General features: G+C 41.9%; 1 protein-coding gene across 1 annotated transcript in view; it reads right to left on the bottom strand.

Moving 5' to 3' along the window:
• Positions 1-16,251: 16,251 nt before the first annotated feature.
• Positions 16,252-27,991, bottom strand: part of STK32B (serine/threonine kinase 32B) — a 171,108-nt gene continuing 159,368 nt past the window's right edge. Inside the window, exon 12 of the mRNA XM_086746706.1 lies at positions 16,252-17,465. Coding sequence (XP_086602832.1) covers positions 17,327-17,465 — 139 coding nt within the window. The 3' untranslated portion in view covers positions 16,252-17,326. The remainder of the gene's footprint in view (positions 17,466-27,991) is intronic.

The following is a 27,991-nucleotide window of genomic DNA, read 5'->3' as shown; positions in this document are numbered from 1 at the left end:
GCTGGAATGTTTTTCTGTTGCAGAGTACCGAAGTCCCGTGGCACTTGCACTCTGGGAATTGCTGGCTTTTGTAAACGGCTTCTGTTGGGCTTGTTGATACCAGATGCTGACTATTGAAATAATACATGATCTTAAACAAATAAAAGAAAAAGCAGGAACATCCAGTCTTCACAGAAAATGGAATCAAAGATGAGCAAGCTCCATTTCTTTTCTGCTTTTTGTTTTCAAAACTGATGCATACCCATGAGATTTCTGAAGGAATCAATTCACAGTGCATTACCTGAGCAATGCGTACCTTCAGCAGGTTTCCTGCAGACTGTGGTTGCCTCAAGATCCCAGGGACGCGTGTTTCTCATTCAGGGTCTGTAGCACTGGAGTGCAAGTAGGAGAGGGCAGGTCTTTCTACCACGCAGGTGAGACATTTCCTCTTAAAACCTTTCTTCCAACGTGAAGATAATTCTTCTCCTTCAACAAGTCAAGGATAGGGAACTCATACAAAGTGGGGAGAAATACTTGTTTGGTGCTCTCCTTTGCCCGAGGACAGTCTAATTCAGGATTAAAAGAAAGGCCATTAACCACAGTCAGAGGAAAATTTTCTCTATGGTTGCATTAGATAGGAGTCTCACTGAAGTCCCACCGTTGATGAGCAAATGAAAAAAAGAGGATGCTGACAGTGGAAAAGGACTTTACCACATCCTGCTTACATCTAAATCCTACAGAGGAATCTGAAAATATTTGTTGCTATAAATCTGGAATGCTGCTTTTCCCGTTACTTCGATGATAGAAACACTGACCATAATTACTGGCCATTAAACAATCCCCTACAGAAGAGATTAAACCTTTCTGAAAAATATTGCTGGATTTAAAAAAAAAAAAAAAATTCAGAAGTTTTCCACTAAGTCTCCTAAGTTGCCTTTGGACTTTCAGTCTGTTTATTGTGGGCTCCTGTGTTAATCCTCCTTTTTTGGCATTCTCTAACTTTTCCCTGTTCTTCAATAACCATCTCTTTTAGTAATATTTTTTGTGTGTAAATAACTAGCTCTGTCAAGAAGCCAGAAAAACAGGATTCCCTTATTGGTTTGAGCTAGCAGAAATTTTTCAAGAGAGCACATTCTGTCAGATAATGAAGATTTGCAGAATTCTGCAGGTTCCAAGGGAATATCTTGGTTTCCGTGAAATGTTGAGGGGAGCCTTTCCTGCCAGCCTGTTCCCCACCTCTCTGACTTCTGGCAGGTCATAGGTGTCAGCTTTCCTGCCCTCCAGTTTTGGAGGCATAAAAAGCTCCTGCTGTGAGAGAGCTTTGGTTGTTTCAAAGTGAACAAATGCACCTTCTGGTACTCAAATGATGTTTCTGGAAAAATATCTTCCTGGGAGCTGGAGAGCTCTAATCATACAGTACCTCATTTGTACTCATGTATTTTCTCAGCAAGTCTGAAAACATTGGCTCTCTTGCACAGACCTTGGTTCCCAGTAGCTGTAGTTCCCCTTATTTCCCTTTATTTGTCCATAGGAACTAGAGAGGGATGAGATGTGCTTTGCTGGAGGATTCACAGCATTTTAACACCAGAGGGACAATGGCTTCTGGTAGGGAATACATCCCACTGAACACCAACTCTTCCATCTGCTCCTCACGAGGCTGCTTTGTCCTACCGTGTCAGACCAGGCTTCATGCCAGATCTATCCCTGCCCTTGCTCCCTGTGCTTCTCCTCTCCCTCACTTATTCATCCCTGGGATCCTTCATCCATGCTGCCTCTCCGTGCCCAAGCTCTGCCAGCAGTCCCAGACTCCCAGTCCTGCCCATCTCCTCACTCTGTCCCAGCCCTAATCTCCAGCCCAGTCTCCTCGTGTAATCTCAGACTATAGACTCTTTGCTTGATTTTCTCTTTCTTTTTTCCTAGACTAAACTTTTCTGCCTGGGCATTTTCAGTTCTTCTTCTGCCTCACCACCACCACCTTTGCTCCTCCTCCATGGGTACTGGTCCAGCTCCCTCAGTTCACAAACACAACATGATAGCATTCACGATATGTGAGTGAACGACATATCAAAGAAGATTTTGATATCATACATCATTTTAGTTTCAGGTTTCTTAGTGTTTTACTGTATTTGAAGCAACACACTACTGGGTCTTGTTATCAGAGAAAGGATCAAGCACTTGATGACCCATGTTGCTTCTGCCCACACTACTGGCAGTAACTTGGTTTTAATTGGGTACAAAAATCTGCCACAGGAATAGGATAAACTGGGATCCTATGAGCTGCTTGTGGCTGTAGAGCACTTGGCTTTGATTTTACCTGATTCATTAGACAGCACGAACTTGGGATTATGCTCAGGTGCCATGTGTGTTTGGGCTGTGCCTTTGCAGAAAAGCTCAAGCTTTGGGCTGTGATGATCTCTTTGCATACACTTGCAGCTGTGCAGGAAGGTCAGGAGATAAGAAAGGTGTTAGAGATGAAGGCAGCATCTTGAAAGGTAAGTAAAGCAAAATATAGCTGTCTTCACTCTCTGAAAGGAGGGAATGGAGAAAGCTAAAATTCTCTTAAAAATAAATCAACATGAGCCATATACTAGACTTGGACAGAATATTAATTGCTGAGTAGTTAAAATTAGACAAAGAAATAAGCTATGGAAAATACAAAGTGGTAGGCAAGGGACCAAAACATACTTACAGTGTAAATGATGTTTGTCTATGCATCTGTTCATGTTTGGTAATAAGCAAAAGACTTTTTCGTTATTGGCCATCTTCTCTTTAGATGGATTGTGGGGAGGGCCTCTGTTCTGCACTTTCCTAGCAGACTCTGATGGCTATTTTGAAAGGTTAAAATCAGTCATGATAATTACCATTGATGTGTCAGAAGTAAATATTTTGATAGATTTCCGTTCAGCAGCTTTTACCTTTTACCTTGAAAGGAAAAGAAAATACTTCAGCTGACACTTGCTTTTATGTTGCTGCTTTCATCTTCCAAGAGAAATGGATCTATAATAGCACTAGGTAGCTGCTCTTGCATCCTTTAATTTGAAGAGACCTTTTCAGGTAACATGATAAAAGAACAAGGGACATAGCGCTCCTTACTTCAGACCCACTGCAGATTCTTCTCTTTCCTCTACATTTTGTTGTTGATGGACTACCTTACAGGCTGTCTGAATAGCGTTCACTTGCCAATTTGTTTTTGCAGCAAATGGAATGAATTTTCTTAGCCTTATGAGCCCCGTCTTCCCCTGTGGTACACCCGTCTGTCCTTTTGGCAAAATAAAATTCTGCATGAGTGTTAATGAAGAGCTCTTGCCAATTGCATTTTGTGTTAAAGAAACATTTCCCCTCTCACCCCACACACTATGCAAATTCTTCATACAACAAAAGGGATCGTTCAACATAGCTATGCTTTGAATAACATAAATTCAAAAACAAGGCACATTTCTTGTATGTCTTAAAACCAGGAGATAGATGTTTTTAAATGTGCGATCATAAAATGGTTGGACTTTCCTAAAAAAATGTTTGTTATCTAAGAAACTGTCCAGTGAAAGACAAAAATGAAAACATAAAGAAATTAAGATTTGTTGGAGCAAATAATTTTCTTCCAACCAGTGTGGAAAAAAAATTGCCTGAAATACATCAAAGATAACACTGAAATGCAATTCATTCTTATTTAAAAAAAAAATGGAACTGAGAAGTGTTCCAGTCTCTCAGGATCCTGAATTACAATTTGAACACTTTCATATGAGTACTGATTAGACAGAAGTAACTTTTTGTCCTGTAGCTGATCTTGAGAGCAAGTAACATAGACATGGAACTTGAACAGCATGTACTTACACTTTTTTTTAATTTTATGTTGAGTGTACTTCATGCATTGTGCTCTTCTATACAGTTGTCTGTATAATTCTATCTTGTTTTCCTTCATAGCTTTTATCCTCCCTAGTTGAAGATTTGTAAGATGGTCAAGTTAATCTTGAATTCTTCAGACTGGGGAAAAAGAAAGACCTGCTTCTACTATCTGGCCACTCTCCTAGAAGGACATATTTTAAGCTTCCTGGGCTGTGGAAAGTTTCAAACTCAAGTTGTCCATTTTCTGGATTAATTTTCTCAGTGTTAAGCCATCACAGATATTGGTGGTCTAGAAGCAGACTGTCTCTAGAACAGCTGTAGATCTGAGCTAGGTGAAGGCCTCATTGCCTCGAGAGAGGCAGGACTTTGAGACATTCCCCGGTGTTTAGGACATTTTACCAGTGAGCTCTATATGTCTGACACAGCTGCATGGGTCCCTGAGGTGTCTGTGAAGCCTCCCTGTTAAGTACCCGGAGGTCTTCCTGTGAAACGAAAAAAGAAAGAGAAGGCTCTAAGTACACGATCCTGGATTTCCCTGGGCTCTGTGTTTCAGGCATCTAAATGTACAGCACTTGAATATTTTAGCTGCTCAAGTCCCTTGCCACAGCCACTTCATAATTCTGGACCCAGAAGATACAGAAAATACAGCTAAGCCTGTGTCCAGGAAGGACTGCCAAAGAAGTGATTTCACATCTTCATGGCAGAAATTAAAGGAGACCTCTTAAAGGAGACCTTGCTTTGAAATACAAAGAGTTACTGTCACTAAGTCTTATAAAAAGTTGATTTTACTTGAATGCTTGGACATTGGCTTCAATGCATGGACATTGACAGTAGGCAAAAATGGAGAGGTGCAGAACAGAAGTTCAAAAAGCTTCACAAAATTCTGATGGAACTAGGTAGAAATTTATCTGTTCATAATAGCTCAGGATAGCAGGAGAGAAACCCCATCATGTGCAAGCTTGTTGCAAAAAAAAAACTTTTCCTGTTAATGTGGTATATCTGGGTAAAAATAAGCTATGGCCGGAGCAACACAAATGTGTCCAAATGTTTATTTTATGCCTAGTCTTACCTTGTTATGTCAAGGAAAGCACCCTTATTTGGGAAGACACAGGATTTAACAACAAAATATTATCAGATTGCAAGTATTGGGCCAGAGTGTTTTTCTGTCTCATAGGAGAACTCCCTTCTCTCCAGCCTACTCTAATACATTGCTCTCTTTTCTGGCAGGAAATCTGCAGATCTCAAATCCCTGGAAAGAAAGCAAGAAAGATTTTATTTCTGAACAGACTTGCAGATGTGGCTGCATTATATCTCATTATATTTAAGCACATTCTTTAGCTTGGAAGATTGAAGCTTCTGCCACCCATTAACAGGAAAAATCTGGGGTTTATGCCACAAAAGTTTTCCTATGCCTATATGTTTTGACTTGTCACTTGTCACATTCCAAAGCTGAGGAGGTGGACTAAGAAGTATCTCTCACAGTAAACCCTTTTAATTATAGATTAATATGTATATGCTGCATAATAAGTGTATCACAGAGCCAAAGATCATGGGGATGGCTGCATTATTTCTACAGGAAGTGTTTTGGAATAAATGTCTTCAAGAAAAATACAAGCACATTTTCAGCAGATAATACATTTTAAATCTCATAACAGTCATTTGTGAACTGATTTAAACGGTTGATGGGAAGTGAGAAAAGTTTTTATTTGAAATGTGCTAAATGGAAAAGGTTTGGTTTGTTATTCTCAGCTAGTACAAATAAAGTAAATACTCTTTTTTTTTTCTTCAAGAAGAAAAGTACAGTCAATTAATCTGTTCATACATATGTATGCTCTTCAAGAAAAGCAGGGATATGTTCCTGGTATAGACACTGGCTCAGTAAACCAATAATCTCGGTCCTACCAATAACAGATGGCTGTACAACAGGATGGAAAGTGAAAATCTGTATTGACACAGTCAAGGTTGGAAGGAGCAAGCTCAGGGAGTTATGTGCATTGCTGTAGTACAAATATGCTAAAACCATGCAATAAAATAGCCCAGGGCTTTGTTTGCTTCACGGTTGCTCAATGCATAATGATACTCAAGAAAAAACCCAAACCAAACCTTAACTCCTTGAAAAACTCTCTTTCCAAGACCGTAGAGTAGTATGAAACATGATTGTATGAAAGACTAGCAAGTTCATGCATCTTAAAAATGATAAAGCAGCCTCATATGAGTGACTTACAGTCCTGGTAGGGTAATTGTGACCAATCAGTGCACTTCATAGAGGACTGTCCAGGGACAGCACAATGTCTTAGAGACAGAGAGTTTCCTTTGTATGGAAAGACTGAAAACCCCGTGACAGGAGGATGTTTGTGTTGTGTGTTGCCAGGGGAATGTTTGTGTATTTAAAGAGGAGATGAATACCAGTGAGGATAATATGAAGCAATGAAGGATCCAGAAAAGGCTAGTTGTGTGGTCCTATTCATCTTCAAAACCAAAAAAAAAAAGAGAAGTGGAATACAGCTTGGTATTATTTTTAAAAATACAGTTCAGATAGTTTGACCTGTAGGTTTCAATGTCACTACTACAAGCTTTAGCAGAGACTTTATCTTGAAGAAAATAATGAGAAGAGGGTAATGAAAGTTACTGCTATAATAATGAGAGCACACTGCCAGTTATGTACAGTTAGGGTCATTTGTCTGCCCAGATTCAGTGATTATGCCTCTCAGTGACAAAAAAAAAAAGCGAAGTTGCTTATTCAAATAGCTGTGCCTACAAATGGCAAAAACATATTTCAAAAATCTCTTTAAAATACATGTTGCTTTGCTGGTTGTCTTGTTCTATTTAGTGTTCTTTCTTTTTTATTAGCTGTTCAGTATTAATGTGCCTCTCTGAAAAACGTAAAATTAAGCCTGGTACTGCAGTAAGAGGAATGCTGGCTACAGGAAAACCCTCTGAAACACTCCGACCAGTGGACTTGCTGGGTTTTCAGCAAGTTCTAAGCATTTCCAAGACCTTTAATTCCTGGAGTTTGTGACTCAACAGTAACAGTGTAGGTGGAATAACAGGTCTTTTGTCTGATGAGTCCATTGGTGAGAGAAGGAAGTGGGGATGTTTGTGAGCAGTGTTTGGCAGGACTTTGGGAGGACAGTGATTGATCTGTATCAGTCAAATGGTGTTCAGCAGGGATCAGTTTCTGTACCACAGTGTTCGCACGTGGACGTTTGCACTCCACAGCCTGGTGGAGCAAATGCTTCTGCCAGACCATGGGAAAGGCAGGATTTATAGATACAATTTGGTCAGAAAATAACTAACTGCCTTCTGGGAAGGTTATAGTGCTTAGGCATGGTGATGGGTGATGGGTGATGGGTGGTGGGTGATGGGAGAGGGAAAGGGAGAGGAGCCAGCTCGGTTACACCAGGAAGAAGCAAGCCACAGGCACCATGTCTGCTGGTGTGCTCCCATCAGGGAATGTATTCGTGGCGGGAAGGAAAATCAAGACTCAAGGAATGACCCATCACAAGGAGTACTTCCCTGCTGAAGGCTTTGCTGTGCCCATTGCTTTGGTGAATGTACTGGTTCTTGTGAGGGGGTGCAGAAGGAACAATCCAGCTGCCATGACAGCTCTCATCCTCTTTGCATATTTCTTCACTTCAGCTCTTCACAGCTCTCTTTGGTTTGATTTTGCAGTTGCAGAGATTTTCCACTCAGCGAAACCAACCCCTTGTGCTCTAGCTAGCTGAACTTGAACAGAAGACAAGGCACTGACACCAGCTACCAGCGCCACTGCGGCCGGCGCTGCCTCCACTCCACTCAGCCCTTTCTCTACTCTGCAAGATTATATAGCCTGAGCTTTCAAATATAAATGGGAAATTTATGGCCTTAAAGGAGATGTTGCACATAATTTAATGCAGGAAAAAATCCATAAATTTGCATTAGATGGTTGCTCATTATATTTAATAAGCTGATTTCGCTGTTACCTTAATCCCTGAATGCTTTCTTCAGTTTGTCTCTGGCTTCAAGTTATATCTTATAAAGCTAGTTCAAACTGTAAATTCCTCGCAGTAGTGTCTGACTTACCTTAATGTGTGGATATAGTGTTTATCATGATAGGCCTCAAGACATAAAGTATTCTCTCATTACTAATTAACCACACTGAAATTGCCTTAATCTCTTAGCGCATTGACTGGAGAATATTACTCTTGCTATAGAAATGTATAGAAAAGTTATAACTACTAATTTAATGGCATAGTACTCCTCCAAGAGGGATTTTTCAAGTGCAAAACAATCACTGCGGGAAAATTCCAGGGATGTAATATAGCACACATCAAAACAGTGAAATGTGAGATGCAAAAAATTCTCCAGGGTGCTAGTTCCAACATATTTTTGCCCATGAAAGTGTCTATGACTAAATCTATTCAGGTAATTCCATTCAAAGGGCACTGATTCTACACAATTCTGTATTCATGGGCATACATTTTAGACGGACTTGGATTTTAGGATTGTTCTCTATTATATTTCTCTTAATGGGTATTGAAATCTACAGAGGCTTTGTTATGCTTGCTTTGTTGCTTTGAACAGATTTAAAGAAAACCTCAAACATCAAACAACAAAGCTTTATAGAATCATAGAATCTTAGAACGGTTTGGGTTGGAACGGACCTTCAAAGGTCGTCTCGTCCAACCTTCCATCCTATGTTACGATTTTGAGTTTCTGGGAGGTCTCATGAGGACAGTTTGGCTATTTTGTAAAAAACACTCTAATTGCATAGATACATTCCTCCTTCCTAATTAAAAATTACCAAAAAAAAAAGGGGAGTTTGTGACTGAGCCAAGTTCATTGATGTATAGAGCATGGCTAATATCAGTCATTATTAATGTCCTGATTGTACTGTGTGTTTTCTCACAAACATGATCATAGCAGTCTAATTTGCATTGCTAAACAAATGCTAAAAATATCAAAACATTTTTCCCTGCTGGCCAGAGAATAGTTGATCCAATCATTAAAATATATAAACAGAACTAACTACTCTGATGGTAGCAAAGATGATTAAGAACGATACGCATAAGAAATTAGTTATTCAGCTACTAGTGTGCTCCCCAGAAGAAGAACTGCAAAGATCTTGTGTAAGAATCACACCAATCTATCATGGGGGTTTGGTGTGTGGCACTGGGAGGATCTATAAAAGCTTTACGTTATTCCTCACTGAAAATGTACCACAGACACTGTTGGCAGCATGTGCTGAGGGACTGAACGGCAACTGCTGTGTAGGAAACACAGGAAAACTGCTTTTCCGATCAGGGCTGACGACTTTGGGCCCAGTGGCTGCTGTAAGTTGGTCCTTTTGCTGTACAAGAAGGCAGAGTTTGAGCAGCCCCGCACTGCAAACATGAGGGGCCTTTGCTCGCTTCTTATTCAGAGCCTGCATCGATGAACCTATTGAGCCACAGATTAAATCTGGGTCAGATATAGAGATAATGGGGATTATTTGCAGGACAGTGGTTTGTTCCAGGTCTCCTCTTGAGGCACACGCTAGAGCAGCGGAGGTTCAAGAGTATATCTGTGGATTTTTTAATTAAACACACTTTGAATATCTTCTCGCTTTCCATCTCCCACCAAAACTGTAAATGTACCTGTCCAAAAACTCTAAGCTTCTCCTATGTTGGCAGACACTTTTTTTTTTTTCATAGCAGAAGTGCTGGCAGAGCTACTTAACTGGAAAAAAGAAAAATACTTTGGGTTTTATTCAGCCAACAACAGTTTCTCAGTACATCCCAATACACCAATATCTAGGTTTAGTCTAAACTGTCAGAAATCAGTTGGAAATTGTGACCACATATTTCTGCAAACAGAAAACATCTAAATGAATGGAATGGATGCATGGATGTGTGCCTAGTATTTCGTCTATTATTTACTTACGTTACGGTGGGGGTCTGTTTACTTACGTTACGGTGGGGGTCTGTTACAGGCCGCCTGGCCAGGAGGACAGAGCAGATGAAGTGCTCTATAGGCAGATAGGAGCAGCCTCACAGTCACAGGCCCTGGTTCTCATGGGGGACTTCAACCACCCTGACATCTGTTGGAGAGACAATACGGCAGGGCACAGGCAGTCTAGGAGGTTCCTGGAATGCGTGGATGACAACTTCCTCCTGCAGGCGATAGAGGAGCCGACAAGGAGGGGTGCCATGCTCAACCTTGTGCTCACCAACAGGGAGGGGCTGGTGGGGGATGTGAAACAAAAGGACAGCCTTGGCTGCAGCAACCATGACATGGTGGAGTTCAAGATTCACGGGGCAGCAAGGAAACTACATGGCAAGCTCTCTGCCCTAGACTTCAGGAAGGCGGACTTCAGCCTCTTCAGGGACCTGATGGGCCAAGTGCCATGGGAGGCGGCCCTGGAGGGAAGAGGGGCCCAGGAAAGTTGGTCTATATTCAAGGAGCACCTCCTCCAAGCTCAGCAGAGGTGCATCCCGATGAAAAACAAGTCGGGCAAAAAGGCCAGGAGGCCGGCGTGGATGAGCAAGGAGCTCCTGGACCAACTGAAAGTAAAAAAGGAATCCTATAGAGGGTGCAAGTGGGGACAGGTAGCCTGGGAGGACTACAAAGAGGCTGCGCAAGTGGCCAGGGATAAGGTAAGGAAGGCCAAAGCCCTGGCAGAACTGAATCTGGCCAGGGATATAAAATGCAACAAGAAGAGCTTTCATAGGTACGTAGGGGACAAAAGAAAGTCCAGGGTAAATGTAGGCACCCTCCAGAAGGGAACTGGTGTCCTGGTTACCCAGGACATGGAGAAGGCTGAGGTTCTCAATGACTTTTTTGCCTCAGTCTTCACCGACAAGAGTTCCTGTCCCATCACCCAAGCTGTAGAAGGTGCAAGCAGGGACTGCGAGAATGAAGAACCGCCCATTGTACTTGAAGAGCAGGTTCGGGATCATCTGAGGAACCTAAAGGTGCACAAGTCCATGGGACCTGATGAAATCCATCCGCGGGTCCTGAGGGAACTGGTGGATGAAGTTGCCAAGCCACTGGCTATCGTATTTGAGAAGTCGTGGTGGTCTGGTGAGGTCCCCGATGACTGGAAGAGAGGGAACATAACCCCAATTTTTAAAAAGGGGAATAAGGAAGACCCAGGTAACTACAGGCCGGTCAGCCTCACCTCTGTGCCTGGCAAGGTCATGGAGCAGATTCTCCTGGAAACCATGCTAAGGCACATGGAGAGCAAGGAGGTGGTTGGTGACAGCCAACACGGCTTCACCAAGGGCAGATTGTGCCTGACCAATTTGGTGGCCTTCTATGACGGGGTGACGGCATGGGTGGACAAGGGACGAGCAACTGACATCATCTACCTGGACTTGTGCAAAGCTTTTGACACTGTCCCGCACGACATCCTTCTCTCTAAACTAGAGAGACATGGGTTTGATGGACGGACCACTCGGTGGATAAGGAGTTGGCTGGATGGCCGCACTCAGAGAGTAGTGGTCAACGGCTCAATGTCCATGTGGAGACCGGTCACGAGTGGCGTGCCTCAGGGGTCCGTGTTGGGCCTGGCCCTGTTCAACATCTTTGTCGGCGACATGGACAGTGGGATAGAGTGCACCCTCAGCAAGTTTGCTGACGACAGCAAGTTGTGTGGTGCCATCGACACGCTGGAAGGGAGGGATGCCATCCAGAGGGACCTTGACAGGCTGGAGAGGTGGGCCCGTGCCAACCTCATGAAGTTCAACCAGGCCAAGTGCAAGGTCCTGCACCTGGGTCATGGCAATCCCAGGCACAAATACAGGCTGGGCGGGGAATGGATTGAGAGCAGCCCTGAGGAGAAGGACTTGGGAGTGCTGGTGGATGAGAAGCTTAACATGAGCCGGCAATGCGCCCTTGCGGCCCAGAAGGCCAACCGCATCCTGGGCTGCATCAAGAGGAGCGTGGCCAGCAGGTCGAGGGAGGTGATTCTCCCCCTCTACTCTGCCCTGGTGAGACCCCACCTGGAGTACTGTGTCCAGTTCTGGAGCCCCCAACACAAGAAGGACATGGACCAGTTGGAGAAGGTCCAGAGGAGGGCCACGAAGATGATAAAAGGGCTGGAGCACCTCTCTTATGAGGACAGGCTGAGAGAGTTGGGGCTGTTCAGCCTGGAGAAGACGAGGCTCCGGGGAGACCTGATAGAGGTCTTCCAGTACCTCAAGGGGGCCTACAAGAAAGATAGGGAAAGGCTGTTTAGTAGGGCCTGTTGTGATAGGACGAGAGGTAATGGTTTTAAAATAGAGGGGGGTAGATTTAGATTAGAAATTAGGAAAAATTTTTTTACAATGAGAGTTATAGAACACTGGAACAGGTTGCCCAGAAAGGTGGTGGAGGCCCCATCCCTGAAAAGGTTCAAGGCCAGGCTGGATGAGGCTCTGAGCAACCTGATCTAGTCGGGAATGTCCCTGCTCCTTGCAGGGGGGTTGGACTAGATGAACTTTGAAGGTCCCTTCCAACCCTAACCATTCTATGATTCTATGATTCTACTTTGATGCCATTTTGAGTAGTGTGCCAAGATCTATAACCAGCCCTTCCACCCCTCAAAACTACGGGAAAAACTCCTGGAAATATTTCATTAATCATTTTTGTCAAGACTACAGATGAAAGAAGCCATTTGTATTTTATGACAGTTGGTGATTAAACATTTACAGTACAGTGCCAGTACTTAATACAGAATGTAGAAAGAGCAAACTGAACAGAAGGTGAATCTGGCGGAGTTGAACATGGAGGGATGCTGTGGGAATGTGCATGTGTGAGCAGAACTGTAACACCGCAGAGCAAGTGGCATTGCAATAAAATGTAGCAGCAAAATTCTTTTCCAGCTGTGTTAGACTTCCTTCCTCTTCTCTGGAACAGAAATCAGAAAAAATATTTTACCCTTGAAATGGTTTGGAGAAACCAGATGAGACTTCGGGAGTTAAGATCACTGGCTGCCTTTGGAAGGCAAAAAGGCTGTACAGAATAAATGAGTCCCAAGGAGTTTCTTTTGGTTTTATGACTACACTGCTTTGTTTTTCCTCTCCATCTCACTGAGTATTTTGTAAAAACCTTCCACGTTTTATTTAGGTTGCCTTCCCTGTTTTCATTTTGACACTGTCCCGCACGACATCCTTCTCTCTAAACTAGAGAGACATGGGTTTGATGGACGGACCACTCGGTGGATAAGGAGTTGGCTGGATGGCCGCACTCAGAGAGTGGTGGTCAACGGCTCAATGTCCATGTGGAGACCGGTCACGAGTGGCGTCCCTCAGGGGTCCGTGTTGGGCCTGGCCCTGTTCAACATCTTTGTCGGCGACATGGACAGTGGGATAGAGTGCACCCTCAGCAAGTTTGCTGACGACAGCATGTTGTGTGGTGCCATCGACACGCTGGAAGGGAGGGATGCCATCCAGAGGGACCTTGACAGGCTGGAGAGGTGGGCCCGTGCCAACCTCATGAAGTTCAACCAGGCCAAGTGCAAGGTCCTGCACCTGGGTCATGGCAATCCCAGGCACAAATACAGGCTGGGCGGGGAATGGATTGAGAGCAGCCCTGAGGAGAAGGACTTGGGAGTGCTGGTGGATGAGAAGCTCAACATGAGCAAGCAATGCGCCCTTGCGGCCCAGAAGGCCAACCGCATCCTGGGCTGCATCAAGAGGAGCGTGGCCAGCAGGTCGAGGGAGGTGATTCTCCCCCTCTACTCTGCCCTGGTGAGACCCCACCTGGAGTACTGTGTCCAGTTCTGGAGCCCCCAACACAAGAAGGACATGGACCAGTTGGAGAAGGTCCAGAGGAGGGCCACGAAGATGATAAAAGGGCTGGAGCACCTCTCTTATGAGGACAGGCTGAGAGAGTTGGGGCTGTTCAGCCTGGAGAAGACGAGGCTCCGGGGAGACGTGATAACGATCTTCCAGTACCTCAAGGGGGCCTACAAGAAAGATGGGGAGAGGCTGTTCAGTAGGGCCTGTTGCGATAGGACAAGGAATAATGGTTTTGAAATAGAGGGGGGTAGATTTAGACTGGATATTAGGAAAAAATGCGAGTTGTAGAACACTGGAACAGGTTGCCCAGAAAGGTGGTGGAGGCCCCATCCCTGAAAAGGTTCAAGGCCAGGCTGGATGGGGCTCTGAGCAACCTGATCTAGTCGGGAATGTCCCTGCTCCTTGCAGGGGAGTTGGACTAGATGACCTTTAAAGGTCCCTTCCAACCCTAACCATTCTATGATTCTATGATTCTATTTCTGCCAGAAAGCAAGGCAGAAATGCACAAGTCTGCTTTTTGTAATTTCTCAGGCTCTCTAACACCACTTATGCATGTAAGGATAAAAACTGTTTAAACAGCTCTTACTTCTGCTGAAATGATTAGAAATGTTCCCATTTTTTTCATAAGGATTAGATTGCATTTCTGCAAATTGTCTGTACCATCACAAACAAGATTCATCTGACTAAATGTCAGTGCATAATATGCATGTCCGCATCTGAGCTGTGTACACTGACCTTATACTCCATGGAGGCAGAGCTACAGGGAGAACCACCTGCTAAAAGAGGCAATTAAGACAGAGCAGTGCACCACATCCTAAAAGTATCTTTTTTTTTTTCATCTTTATTTTTGAGCCTGGATATGGCTAACTCTGTTGCAGACGTGTACATTTTTCTTATGTCTAACGCTAGAGGAGAGAAGTTCCAGCCAAGATCTTCTCAGGCTTATTCCCAGACTGTGTAACTTTTCTTGTTCTCTCCTCGCAAAGTACGTACTGTACAGAATGACCTCTCTTCTTCTTCTGCACCATTATCAGGGCTTCCCATGACAGGCCGTTTCCTTACAGCTACGTTTGCTGAAAGAAAAGTTGAACTAAGAGTGTATTTGGTCTCTGCAGTATAGCTGAGGGTATTCTCTGACCTCTGTAGTAAGTAGACAAAGACAATTGTATGCAGCATAAGATTTTACTTGGAGGCAGTGGAAGTGCCATGGACTCTGGCTAAAGTTGATTGGTGCCACGATTTCTTTTTTTGCAAGCAGTAGAGTAATTTGAGAAACAATTGTATGGCAACAAGCGTGAAATTGAATTGTCTGAGTGAGCTTGTGTTCATGCACAATATTTGGTGCAAACATATTTAAGTAGATGCCATCTATTGAATAACCAGGCTTCTCTCAAAAACAGCTCGGTAAAGCACTGGCAGCAGCCAGCCAGATCAGACTGCAAATGTTTGGCAGAATACTGCTGCTAATTAAATTCTATCTGCAGGAAACTTCTCCAATTTTTAATAAAGTCATTGATGAAATTCTTATATTCTAAAGGCTATGGATCAGAACTCCTAATTGTATAAACCCAGGCTTCTTGATGGCTGTGTGTGCGTTGGCAGGCGGCACAGCCCGACTAGAGAGGCTCTGCAAAGCAGAGCGGTCGGCAGTGCAGACCTGACACCCACGTGAGGCACATTTCGGGAAGTTTAATGTTGTATTTGCTGTAACCTGTTCCTGTAGTCTACAGGTCCAAGGCTGGGCAGATGACGTTAAGTGCTTCCTTAAGGCAAATTTTCTGGTTTTGTATCATCCAAAAAGAATCTGATCTGGGTGCTACAACATGAACCAAAGTGCAGTAAGGCTGTGAGGGGGAGACATTTACTTCAAAAATGCCTTCCTAGCCTGAATTAAGGTGCTAGTGTAATTGCATGCTATGTGGTAGATGTTGTATAAGATCACGCACAATAACTCTTGTTCAAAACAACTGTCATCATAGAAAAAAAAGCAAATGTGTCTTTTTCTCCCAAATGTTTTTCAAATTGGAAAATTTTGCATGGAAAATCTTAATATATTACTGGCCCTGCTTCTAAAAACTTCCTGGCTCTAATCTGTACTACCTGATACAGCCACGGATGCTGCAAGCATTTCCTTATGAGTAGTGTCATTGATTTCTATAGGATTACTCAAGTAAAATCTTTCATTTCTTTCTGGGATCAAGATCCAAGACCATTATGCATTTTGATAGGAACAGAGCAATTGGTGTTTCCAGAAATTATGTGAAATGTTACCCACTTTGGTTCTTCCCAAGTGAAACCCATATTAAGCAAAAAAAAACCAAAAACAAAACCACCAAACCCCTGCTCCTTTGCTTGATCCTGTGATTGTTTCAGTCTATGCCCAAATTAAGCAAGTAGACCAAAGCCATGCTCATGACAGATGTAAAATCTTTACCTCATTATGTTTGTAAACTGCTCTGTTGTTGATAGCAATACCATATCATTTCGTGGAGCAATAAAAATCTGTATTTTATGAAAAAACTGTGACAAAAATTCCATATAATGTGAAACCAAATTTAAAAATATATTCAATTACAAATAACTTTGTTTGTAAAAGATAGAATGGAAACAATACAGTAAAAATAGATTATTACAAATAAAATGGTTTTAACTTCCAAAGCCTAACTTACTTTTTTAAAAAGTTGAAATTAAATTTGTTTACGGATGGTAATCTTAAAAATAAAAGCACAATAGCACAGAACAAGCATGCATTTATTATCAAAATGTGGATGTACAAGTTGTAAAATACTGTAAATGTCTGGAATTGTGGAGGCTATTTAAGAAAAAAAAAAGGCTTTCATGTCAGCAACATCTTGGATAAAGTATGTTTCTTTCTATTCAAGATGGTTCTCATCTGGAATAGATCCATGAAAACAGACACATGTAACTTCTTCACATTTTTTACCACATAACTATGGATTTGAGCAAATTCTTAATGTTTTTAGCTCTCCTTATTAAGCTGCTTTTCAACTCTGCCTCAGTCAGCTTATTATTACAAATAAAAATGTCTGCCTTTTGTCATGGTTATCATACACTACTAACGTGTCTGATCCTGCATCCACTACAGTCACTAGCGAAACCTTGACTTGGCCAAGGTCACATCTTTTACTACAAAGCAGAATGCGTGAAGTTGAAGAACAATGTGCATACATTCACGCTGCAACTTTTCCAATGGGCTTCAGGTATTTACATGAAATTATTCAGTGTTTGGCCTATTTGACACTACATTCATGTATTTACATCATATACATCTGTTATAAACTCAACAGCAGATGCTCAGAAACTGCTGCATCTAGCAGTTTCACAAAATTCTAAATGAGATCATTTTAATTAACGGAGACAGAAAGGGTAACATAAAGCCTTCAAGATAAAACTGGCCCAAATATAACTTTGTCTCTTGCAAGTAGCCAGAAATGTGGAAATCTTGGAGAGGCTGCCTAATGAATTGTTTCAAGTTTTCTTCCAGGATTTTGAAAAGGAGAGTCACGCTTATAAAACTGTATTTTGTTGCTGATGGTCATTTTTCCAGTGGCAGAGTCAAAAGAAGAGCAGAGTCGTACGTGGAAAGTCTCAGCCGATGTCCTCTGTGAGTTTGTCTTTGGCTGGGGATTCTGTTTTTGGGGGAGTCAGATGTCCCGGGCTTGAAGAGATGAAGATGAAGGCATGCGCAGAGAGGACCTTTCCTCGCCCTCCCCGGCTGGAAGCGTGCACAGGGCCGTGGCTCACTAACTGCTGCAGCCCCTTGTGCAGCCATGTCCCAGTAAATTGTTGTTACGTCCATCCTGGAGTTTCTCGTGGCTCTCAAGGGATGCTCTGCTGTCCAGACTGGAAGTCTGTTCACCTTGATCTTGCTGTTTTCTTAATCTGTCAAAGGTTAAAAACATTGATATAGCTATTGTGTGCAGATAACTGTATCAGCATGACAGCCGTTGCCTGTACTGTGGATAACCACATGTACCTGTGTATGTTCAATCTCTATTAACTCCCCAAGCTTTATAGCTGCCATTTATTTCTCCTCTTCATCTAAACACTGACAATTGCCTCCTTCTAAATGTGCCTGGCTGGGTCAAGGTCACATCCTGCTCCCATTAGACCCTCTCCTGAACAGCCAGCAGAGCAGAGTGCTCTCTCTGGCCTTAGCACCTCTGCTCAGACCGTAACTTGACAAAACCTCCAGGTAGCTGGAGGCTGATGAGAGTTGTTGATGGGGCGCACAGCAGCAGTAAGCAGCTGCTCCCCTCTGCTGTCCTACAAAATTATCAGTAACCATCACCAGTACAAGAGAAGAACATGCCATGAAAGTAAAATCAGTATTCCTCTTCTTATTACTTTGTATGTTTCCAAAGCCTCCTAGGTGGTTTCAAGGAACAACAACAACAACAAAATCCTACCTTGTTTAAAGACTTTGCAAAGTTATCTTCTTTTGACATCATTTTCTAGAGAACAGCAACAGCCCTAGCAGCACCTGCAGTCCCCACCAATTGTTCCATCATCAAGCTTCTCAGCATCTCTGTCCAACACTGGTACCAACTTCTGTGATTTTACCGTGATTCGTGTGATACTCAGTGTTTCCTCCAAACACAGACACAATGTAAGTACTTTCAAGAAGGATGTAAAGATTCAAGGGGAAGCTATGAGGTAGAGACAATTTTTTAAAAAAACATGAACAACTGCTGTTTTGGAGGAATTTTCCTCTGACTGTTTGTTATTTCAAAATGAGAAACAACTGTTGATGTATTCCCGAAAAAGGCATCAAGAGTTGGTACCAGAGACACTATGGAAGAAGCTCTTTGTAACAGCGACTGTAAGTAGTATATATGATATAATCCAGAAAAACTTTGCAAGTAACATTTTATACCTAGAAAATACTCAAGAATGAAAAAGCATGCAAAAAATGAAATTTAAAGGGTTAATTTAAAATGGTAAAATGCTTCCAGGTGGCATAAAGACTGTAGAGATACCATATTGAGGACTCAGAAGAGAATGTGAAAGGACATGAAAATTCTGTCATAGCTAAACAGAGGAGTAAAGGATACCATTAAAATAAAAAATAATGAAAATATTGTCCAAATAGATTAAGTTTAAAAGAGCAGACACACTAACACATTAAATAAAAAACTATAAGGCAGACTGGAAAAAAAACAGATTAAAGGAACAAATTACTAAAAGCATATACCCCAATGATGATTTTTTCAAGTGCACCAGAAATACAATGGCTACCAGTGAGTCTACAGGCCGATGGATGATTGTGATACTAGAGGATAGCACAGTAAATATGAGTCCCTAGCTGAAAAGCCAGTGAAATATCTTCACCAATGTTCATGACAAATTAGCTAAGGGATATTCCTTTCTTTATGAGAAATGTCTCCATTATCTCCAGTCAAACCATCACTCAGACAGCTTTAGAACCAGTCATTTGAATAAATGTTGACAAAGCATCAACACAGTGGATTTTCACACAAGGCCTCTAAGAAAATTGAAATACATAATTTCTGCACAGTACGTTTAATAAGGCACTTCAAAAGACATTTAGGAATTACCAAGAGAGTAACTGAATGAGACAAAATATTGAATCACCTTAGTATCTGAGCTACTGGCCCTTACAAGACTAAGGTATTTGTAGGCATCAAGAGAAAAGGCTACAGTGTTTGGAAACTCATGTTCAAAATATGGGTTGCAAACCTGTGCAAACTGCTAAACAGTGGAGTGTGACAAATTTTGGCTCTGTGGAGATCTAAGGAATCATTGCTTTGGTCTAAGGCACATAAGTGCTTTCTCTCTGAATTTGTTTAATAATTACCTGGTTCATAAAATGCTGAAAAAGAAGGCATTTACTGTACTGCTAAAAATAATGGGGGGAAAAAGAAGTCTCTCAATAACAGTATAAAGCAGAAAAACATAATTTTTTTTTTTTTCCCAAACCACTCAAACTGGCACAAAGGCAGCATGTAATGAGGACAGCGGGAAGGAAGAGAAATGAAGCCCATGCTGAGTTCAAAAGATATGACTGACCAGCCTCAAAATTCTCACTCTCTCCAGAGGTGGTTTCTATTGTTGATTTCCATTTATTTTCTTTTACCCTCTCCTACTCCCCTTATTATTGAACCATAATTAGCTTTTGGGGTTTGGAAGTGCTAAAGAAATACACGTTTTGGCAGTGCTTCATTGTATTCTCTTTTCAGACATTTTCTGCTTCTGTATCTAGATTCACTACCCATATTTACAAATTATCAAAATAAAAAACAGGTTATTAACCTGATGATGTAGCAAAAAAAAACCCAACCCTGTTATTTAAATGTTTAATGTTTTATCAATCACTTTATTCAGTGATTAAAGTTACGTTAAAGGCTTCACTATAAGATGCTATAACGGGTATGCTAACACTCACTTACCAGTGTGTCCTTGGGGCTGGGGAACTGGACTAAGAATCAGGAGATGCTGATTCTGTTTCTATGTCTATTACCCTTTGGGCAAATTACAGCCCTTTTCTGTGCCTCAAATTCTCTCTTGCCAAGTGGAGACAATGTAGGGAGGTGAAGCTGATGGGGAATTACATTTGTCCAGAAATCTCACATGGATTGGAGCTAGTCATAAATCTGAGCTGGATAAGTTGTGGCTAAGAAACAGAAACAAAAAGAATGTTGAAGCCATGCCTGGACTGATGAAACCTTGTGTTCTTATCAAACTCATGCCCACAGGAAATTTTTCTGGATAAACTGGTGACAGAGCATGTATAGGTTTGTACTTGCAGCTTTCGATTAGGCAAAGGATGCAATGAGCAGGAACATGCCAAGCAACGTGGGACTTTGCACATCAGATGTTGAGGCAGCTGCTGCCAAGAACGATGGAAGCTGAGAGCTTTGTGCCTCTAAGTACACTCTGTGCCTCACAGGCCTGAATGAAGCAGAGAATTAGAGTCTGCTGTCTGTGATGATTAAGAAAATAAGGTGGCATATATAATCAAGCAAAATGTAATTATACTGCATATGTAATTATGCATATATGCATTATTGAATATATAAAAATACGAAAATAAAAAAAGCAGACTGGCTAAAAGCTGGCATCGAAAGTATAACATGAAAGCAAAAAAAAAGACTGCTACAACTATGGCAGTCCAGAGTGAATATGATAAACATCTAATGAAACCCAGCAGCAAACTTGGGGACCGCCAGGGAAGAGCTTACAGCTCAGCTTTGTTCACAAGATGAAGAAGAATATTGAAAGTTTGTCTTTAGGCTGCTTAGTAAGATAAGCTCAATGAAAAAGGATTAAAAGTTGCAGATTCAAAATGACTGTCAAAATTTCAGATTTGCTAAGAGACTAAGGCCTCCTCCCAAACCACTGCAATTTCAGCAAAAATAAAATAAGGTAACTGGTCTGTATTTCAGTCTAGCTCCAAACTGCAGATAGGCTCTAGTCAAGACCTAAACAAATGTCACCAGAGCAGCTGTGTGTGAACAAGCATTCTCTTCAGTTAAAATGTTGGGGAGCTGCAGAAGTGAAATTTATCTCTTATTCATGCATTCTTGATTCCTTGATGCCAGAGCTGGAGCACTTTTCCACCAGATGTTCTCAGCTTTTCAAAAACATGGGTACCTCAACACAGCTCCTGTAATCATAGCAAAATAAATGCAGTCTGGGCCATTCTGTTTAAAAATGGCACTAGTGCAATAAATCTTTTGTAGAAAATTGCTTCCCAGTGAATCACTTATCTTGCCTTTAAGCTGATGCAGCTACAGGCTGTGATAACTTGATAAAGGCCCAGGGAGAATGAATGGCTTGATGGGGACTTAGTCGTGGATCTGAACCAGGTAGCGGTTGCTTTGCTGAACGATATTGACTGAGGATAGATGGTAAAATGGCCAGCTGTGGACGAAAAAAGTGAACAAATGCTACTAGTGGACAGTCATACTGAAAAAAAAAAACCCAAAGCCCTGCAGAGGAAAGAGGATGAAAATGAGTTTCATTTATTTACATTTATTCCATGACAATTCTGTACAAATACATAAGTAGTCTCAGAGGCAGTTATGCTGGGAATTAAAAGTGGTTCTGCTCAACCAACAAAGAGATAAGAAGAGTTTTCCTTCCTTTCACCATTGATCCATGCAATATTGATGGTGTGTGACACTGAGTGTTGAACAACCTCCTCTCCAGCAGCGAGGAAGAAAGAGGCTGTAACAACCACCACAGGAACGAATCAAGGAAAGTAACTGAGCCTTCAGTCAAGTCTTGGGCTTAATCAGTACGTCTGATAAAGAGAAAGTGTCTGTGTGAGCTATGGAAAGGTTTTTAAGATTCTTATTACCTCAATACTCAGATATTATAAAGAGTTCCTGCAGTATTGATTTCCAATGCTGAATTTTGAATCACATAGTGGTCAGTGGAAGGCCATTCAAAGGACAGGGAAAAAACATTGGTCCAAAAAACCCTATAGCAATATAGAGCAGTGGTGTCAGGCTTACAAAATGTAGGAGCTCTGTTTGAGAGCTGTACGGGCGTTGTTACACTGCCTGTCATTCTTGTTGATTTGTTCTGTCCAGACAATACCTTGGTGCATGACAACACCTCTGGGTAGCTGATGTACTCACCAGTGGGTCTTGCCAGGCTGTCAGTGTCAAAATGAAGCCTCAGAAATGCAGGTGTTTCAAGTGGTGGGCATGCACTCGGCAACCATTGAGGACAGAACTTCTACTGACAAAAAGAAAATTGAAGGCAGGCAGAACTACCACTCTTCTGAGACTCCCATACAATCCTACAAGACACTCTTTTTATTACAGAAAATTTGCAAGTGAGTTTGCCAGTATTGCAAACCTGGTGTCTTGTGTGTGGAGGAAAGAAAATTTTCTGAGTGGAATGTGGAGTTTACTTTCCCATTTCTAGATTTACCATTTTACCTTGGCCTATTGATATTTCAAATATGTTGTTGGAGAAAATAGATGCTTTTGCTTTTGATTTGAGGAAAATGTGGGCATAATAAAACAAGCTTTTGAAACTGTAGTTTTATTGCAGGGAAAAGAAAAGTTCTATTAGTGGGAATTTTTACATACTTTGAAAGAAGCCCTGAGGAGTAGATAGATCTATGGAACACTTATCCCAGTTATTCTTCACAAGGAAGGGGGTTTGTGGTCAGAACAGTGTATGTCTACGCTAGCTTTTCAAATTTACAGATCCTGGGGGACAGCTTGCTAAACAGTTTGAAACCCACCTCAGTTCTATGATTTAGCAGCCACACATAAATATTGCTGGCGACTTGTCCAGATGGCCTTGCTAGAAGGCTAAATATTAACATATCCGAATCAGCAGGAAAAAAACCTGATCTATCATGGGCAATACTGTACTCAGAAAGGAACTATTTCAGCTACATGTCTCTGTGCATGTCCCTGTGGTTTGTCTACTGGAGCACAGATAAAGAAATTACAAGGGGAATTTCAGAAAAAAAAAAAAAAAAAGAACCTTATGTCCAAATACCATATTTTTAGAATATCAGTTGATAAGTCTCTCTGAAAGATAGTATTCTCTCAAAATACTGCACAAAAAACTTTTCATTCTCCATAGAAAATATCTAGAAATTAAATTTTGTAAAGGAGTTAGAAGAAGCCAGAAAGTGACAGACATAGGCATTATTTTGCTATATCCTGGTCATAGAAAATAGAAATGTGGAAGTTATGTCATGTAACTAAAATTGCTGGATATGCTGAAGTTGTAAAAATTCCAGCCAAACTGAAAATAATTTTTACAGAGTGTTATGATGCTGTAGAAGTGGACTCCATAAAGCATGAGGAGTCCTACCGCAGCAATCTCTCACAGGAACACTTGCAGAGTTGGGAATACCCAGAATGTCTGGCCAAGATAGCAGCTGCCTGTAGATAGCCAAGGCTGGAGTGAGACATCTGGGCACTGAGGGTAGACAAGGCGTTAGTTTGGTGTCCACTGCTCTTGCCCACTAATTGTTTTTAAGTTTATTTTTCATTCAGTGTGGTAACAATGCATCAAAATTTGTATACAAACAGAAGAGAAAAATGCTTGGGTGAATGAATCAGATGTGGTCAACACAACTACTTCCTCAAGGTGCTGGTGGTGCTGCTTTAACTCTCCCCAATCCACCACTGCCTGTCCCTGATGACAGCTAATCTGTTTTGATGTTAACTAAGCACTGTTTTACCAACAGCCCAGAATTTTATTTCTAAAGAGATGGAGATAGTTAGTGGCTGGTTGTATCTCTCATCAGAACTGGATTCCCTGCTTGATTACACACAAAACAAAGATGAAACTTTCAACTCAAATATTTTGGTAAATTTGTGGCACTCTAGAGCCTTTATTTCCAGTTAAAAGGTGTAAAAAGAAAGACTTAATGGGACTTTGGAGTCTAACTGTGACAATAAGACTTGCTTATTTCCTCCTTGTGGAATAAGTACAGAGTATATCCCTGTGGTCTTCACATTTTTGAGTGGTTTATGCAAATAAACTTGTTCTGAGAAAGAGCACAAGGATTTGGACTGTGAAGAGTCAACAGGACTCACACTGCCACCTCAAAGTCCAGTATCACCCTTGGTATTGGTAACCTGAAGTGTGACAGAAAGCATAAACAGAAAGCTGCTGGGTAGCTTGAACCGTATGTGTCTGCATAACATTCATCAGAAGGCATATGTTTTGGTTTACCTCTCCTATCTAAATAATGAGGGTTCAGTGGTGAGTAGGTGGCAGACAGGTGAAAGCTAACAATGTTGGTCATACCACCTCGTTTTCTGGATCAGCTCACCCAGCAGCCCCCAGAAGACTGTTCCCTTGGTTTGACACTGAGTAAAAATATTCATGGCACGCACAGTCTTTCATACTTTTACCAGAAGAACAGAGTCACTTCCCCAAGCTCATGCAAAACTTTATCTTCTGTAAAATCCCTTATTTAAGCTTTATGGGAGCTCATGCACACCAGTAAAAGTGCACATACTACAAAATCAGGGCAATTTTTGGCAGTCCACACGTCTTTTCAAAAGTAATGGGTTATATGCATGTGCATCTTATACTCCACTTTGAAAACTTCCCTCATTACTTTTCTGCCATCATTTTAACATCAATTGCAGGCAATGATTGTAGAAATATTGATAACTGAGCATGATTTCTGGGACAATAAGCAGCTTGGCTTGTCATCTGGCTGCCACTGTGGAGAATAAGAATTGAGTTTGATACATGGACACTTAATAATTTTCTGCCTGCATTTTTAAAGGTCTCTCGTATAAATTGGTTCTTGCTGTGTTCTATTTTTGAAAAAATTGAAGAAGCTGGCAGTATTTTACAATTGCAAATGAGTAGTACACTTTCTCTTATATCTCCATTATTCTGCTTACCAGTTCTCATCTGCCAGGTTTTCATTCATTTTTTAGTGAAAAGGTAAAATAATGAAGTGAGTAAAGCATCCTGATCAGATTATTTTTAACTGAATAAGTGTATTTGGGCAGAGTATTTTTACTTTTCAAAACAAAACAGACACGAAGTAGACCAGAAAGAAGTGAAAATTCCTGTATTTGCTTTCTTTTTTAAAAAGTTAACAAAAATAAGCTGATGTGTTGATCACTTCAGGAAATTTGCTTATTTTACACTCCATCTATAAAGAAGAAAATGCCAGCCTTTGCCCAGTGTAAATCTTAAGAAAATGTACTACCAAAAAAGAACGAATATGATACTCTTGACTTGTCCACATCCTGTTGGTGTGAGCTGCAGATCCCGTCTTGCCCTTTCATGTTTAGGTTTGCTTCCCAAGGGAAGCAAGGTGCAGGGTGAAGAGCTGGCATATCATTAGGACATGTGAATAGAGCTAAGTCTCTGGCCAAATTCTGTGAAATTCCCACATTTGAAAAGTGCTCTGATTTCTTAGCAACATATGTCAGAACTATTTGATATAATAATCCTGCATAAGATTAAGTTACCTGGTAACCTAAACATCTGCCAAACTATTAATTCACTTCCTATTCCCCAGTGGTACCCAGGAGGGCTCTCATGATGGGCAGCAAATAGAGTTCTGCATGAGAATATAATTCTTTATCGTATTATCAAAGCACTTGACACTGTCCCACACGACATCCTTGTCTCTAAACTGGAGAGACATGGATTTGACAGACGGACCACTCAGTGGATAAGGAATTGGCTGGATGGTCGCACTCAAAGAGTTGTGGTCAATGACTCCATGTCCAGGTGGAGACTGGTGATGAGTGGTGTTCCTCAGGGGTCAGTATTGGGACCGACCCTGTTCAATATCTTCATTGGTGACATGGACAGTTGGATAGAGTGCACCTCCAGCAAGTTCACCGACAACACCAAGCTGTGTAGTGCGGTCGACATGTTGGAGGGGAGGGATGCCATCCAGAGGGACCTTGACAGGCTAGAGAGTTGGGCCTGTGCCAACCTCATGAAGTTCAACCAGGCCAAGTGCAAGGTCCCGCACATGGGTTGGGGCAATCCCAGGCACAAATACAGGTTGGGCAGAGAATGGATTGAGAGCAGCCCTGAGGAGTAGGACTTGGGAGTGCTGGTGGACAAGAAGCTCAACATGAGCTGACAATGTGTGCTTTCAGCCCAGAAAGCCAACTGCATCCTGGGCTGCATCAAGAGGAGTGTGGCCAGCAAGTTTAGGGAGGTGATTCTGCCCTTCTACTCTGCTCTTGTGAGACCCCACCTGGAGTACTGTGTCCAGCTCTGGAGCCCCCAACATCAGAAGGATGTGAACATGTTGGAGTGGTCCCAGAGGAGGACCACGAAGACAATCAGAGGGCCGGAGGACCTCTCCTATGAGGACAGGCTGAGAGAGTTGAGGCTGTTCAGCCTGGAGAAGAGGAGGCTCCAGGGAGACATTATAGCAGCCTTCCAGTACCTTTCCAGTACTTCTACAGGAAAGATGGGGAGAAACTCTTTAGCAGCGTCTATTGTGATAGGACTAGGGGTAATGGTTTTAAAATAGAAGGAGGTAGATTCAGACTGGACATAATGAAAATATTTTTTATAATGAGGGTGGTGGAGCACTGGCACAGGTTGCCCAGAGAGTTGGTTGATGCTGCATCCCTGGAAACATTCAAGGCCAGGCTGGATGAGGCTCTGAGCAACGTGATCTGGTTGGAGATGTCCCTGCTTCTTGGAGGGGGGTTGGACTGGATGACCTTTAAAGGTCCCTTCCAACCCAAAGTATTCTATAATAGTTTCTGTATTTTAGACATTGATTACATTAGCACCAGAGGTAAAATGATGCAGGGATCGATGCCTGGAAGCTAAGTGGCAGAGGTAGGCTTGCATCCTTATGGCTAAGTTCTCTCATCTTCAAACTGGAGTTGTTGTATTACAGCTGCCTATCAGGCAGCCTTTGGTCTGTGTTAAACTCTGAAACATGAAGGCAATTGTTTCAGAGAGTGATTTTGGCCTGGGAAAAATTATGCCAGGCACCATGCTAACAACTGAGCAGTATGAGAGGTTGCCTGTATTCTGCCTTTAAAGATTAGGCAGAAAACAATAATGAAGGAAATGCAGGATAAGAAAAACAAAGAGTAGAAACAGAAGAAGGAGAGTTAAACAACTAAAAAATGAGGAAGGATTCAAAAGAATCCCAACTGTGGAAATCTAATTAATTAAACTAACTAATTATATAGTTAATTAAAACTATCTCAAAAGACAGATATATTTAGCTAATGTTATTTTATTAAAAAACCTTCTTTACACCTAACAGAGGAGCAGTAACCACGGTAGAGTTAACACTGGGCTTTTCTTTTCTTTAGCTTATGCACAGACTGATCTCAGTAGTGCTTTCAGGAAAATAAAAATCTCTGAAAACTGTATAAATTTCCTAAGCATTTTCAAATAAACAAGGAAGGCGCAATCTTGCTCTGTGCCAGGGGAGGCTTGGGGCAGACTTCAGGACTGACTGGAGCAGACTCAACAGTCGTCACTCAGCAACACTGAGTGCTGGCTCACACAACTCCAAACTGAAAATCAGAGTCTGTAAGACTAAGATAATTCCTCCCCCCCACACCCCTCCCCGCTCTAGAGAACAACACATACAGAGCAGCTTTAAAAAAAAATTATCATGCTACTCTGTGTTTGTGTGGTAGCAGGTATATATTTTGGGAGATCTGGTCCAAGTAGTAACCTCATCAAATCACTAGCAAGAGTGGATGTAATGAGTCTGTAGCTCTTCCTTGGTAACGTTCACATTTATGACTTGCTTGTTCTTGGTCTACTGCCTGCAAGGCTAAGTGTGCATAGCTCAAATGCAGTTGCCCCACAAAAGGTGTTTGGTGCCCTACAAGATGCCCATGATTACCTGGTCCTCAGAGAGAGCGGGCAGATGCACAGCAGATCACAGATGACCTGTGCTTGTTGAACTGGCAGCTAGACACTCAGTTTTGCAG

Source organism: Chlamydotis macqueenii, chromosome 4, assembly GCF_036417535.1.
Source record: "Chlamydotis macqueenii isolate bChlMac1 chromosome 4, bChlMac1.mat, whole genome shotgun sequence".
Classification (NCBI taxonomy): Eukaryota; Metazoa; Chordata; class Aves; order Otidiformes; family Otididae; genus Chlamydotis; species Chlamydotis macqueenii.
This window is presented reverse-complemented; position numbering and strand designations above follow the sequence as displayed.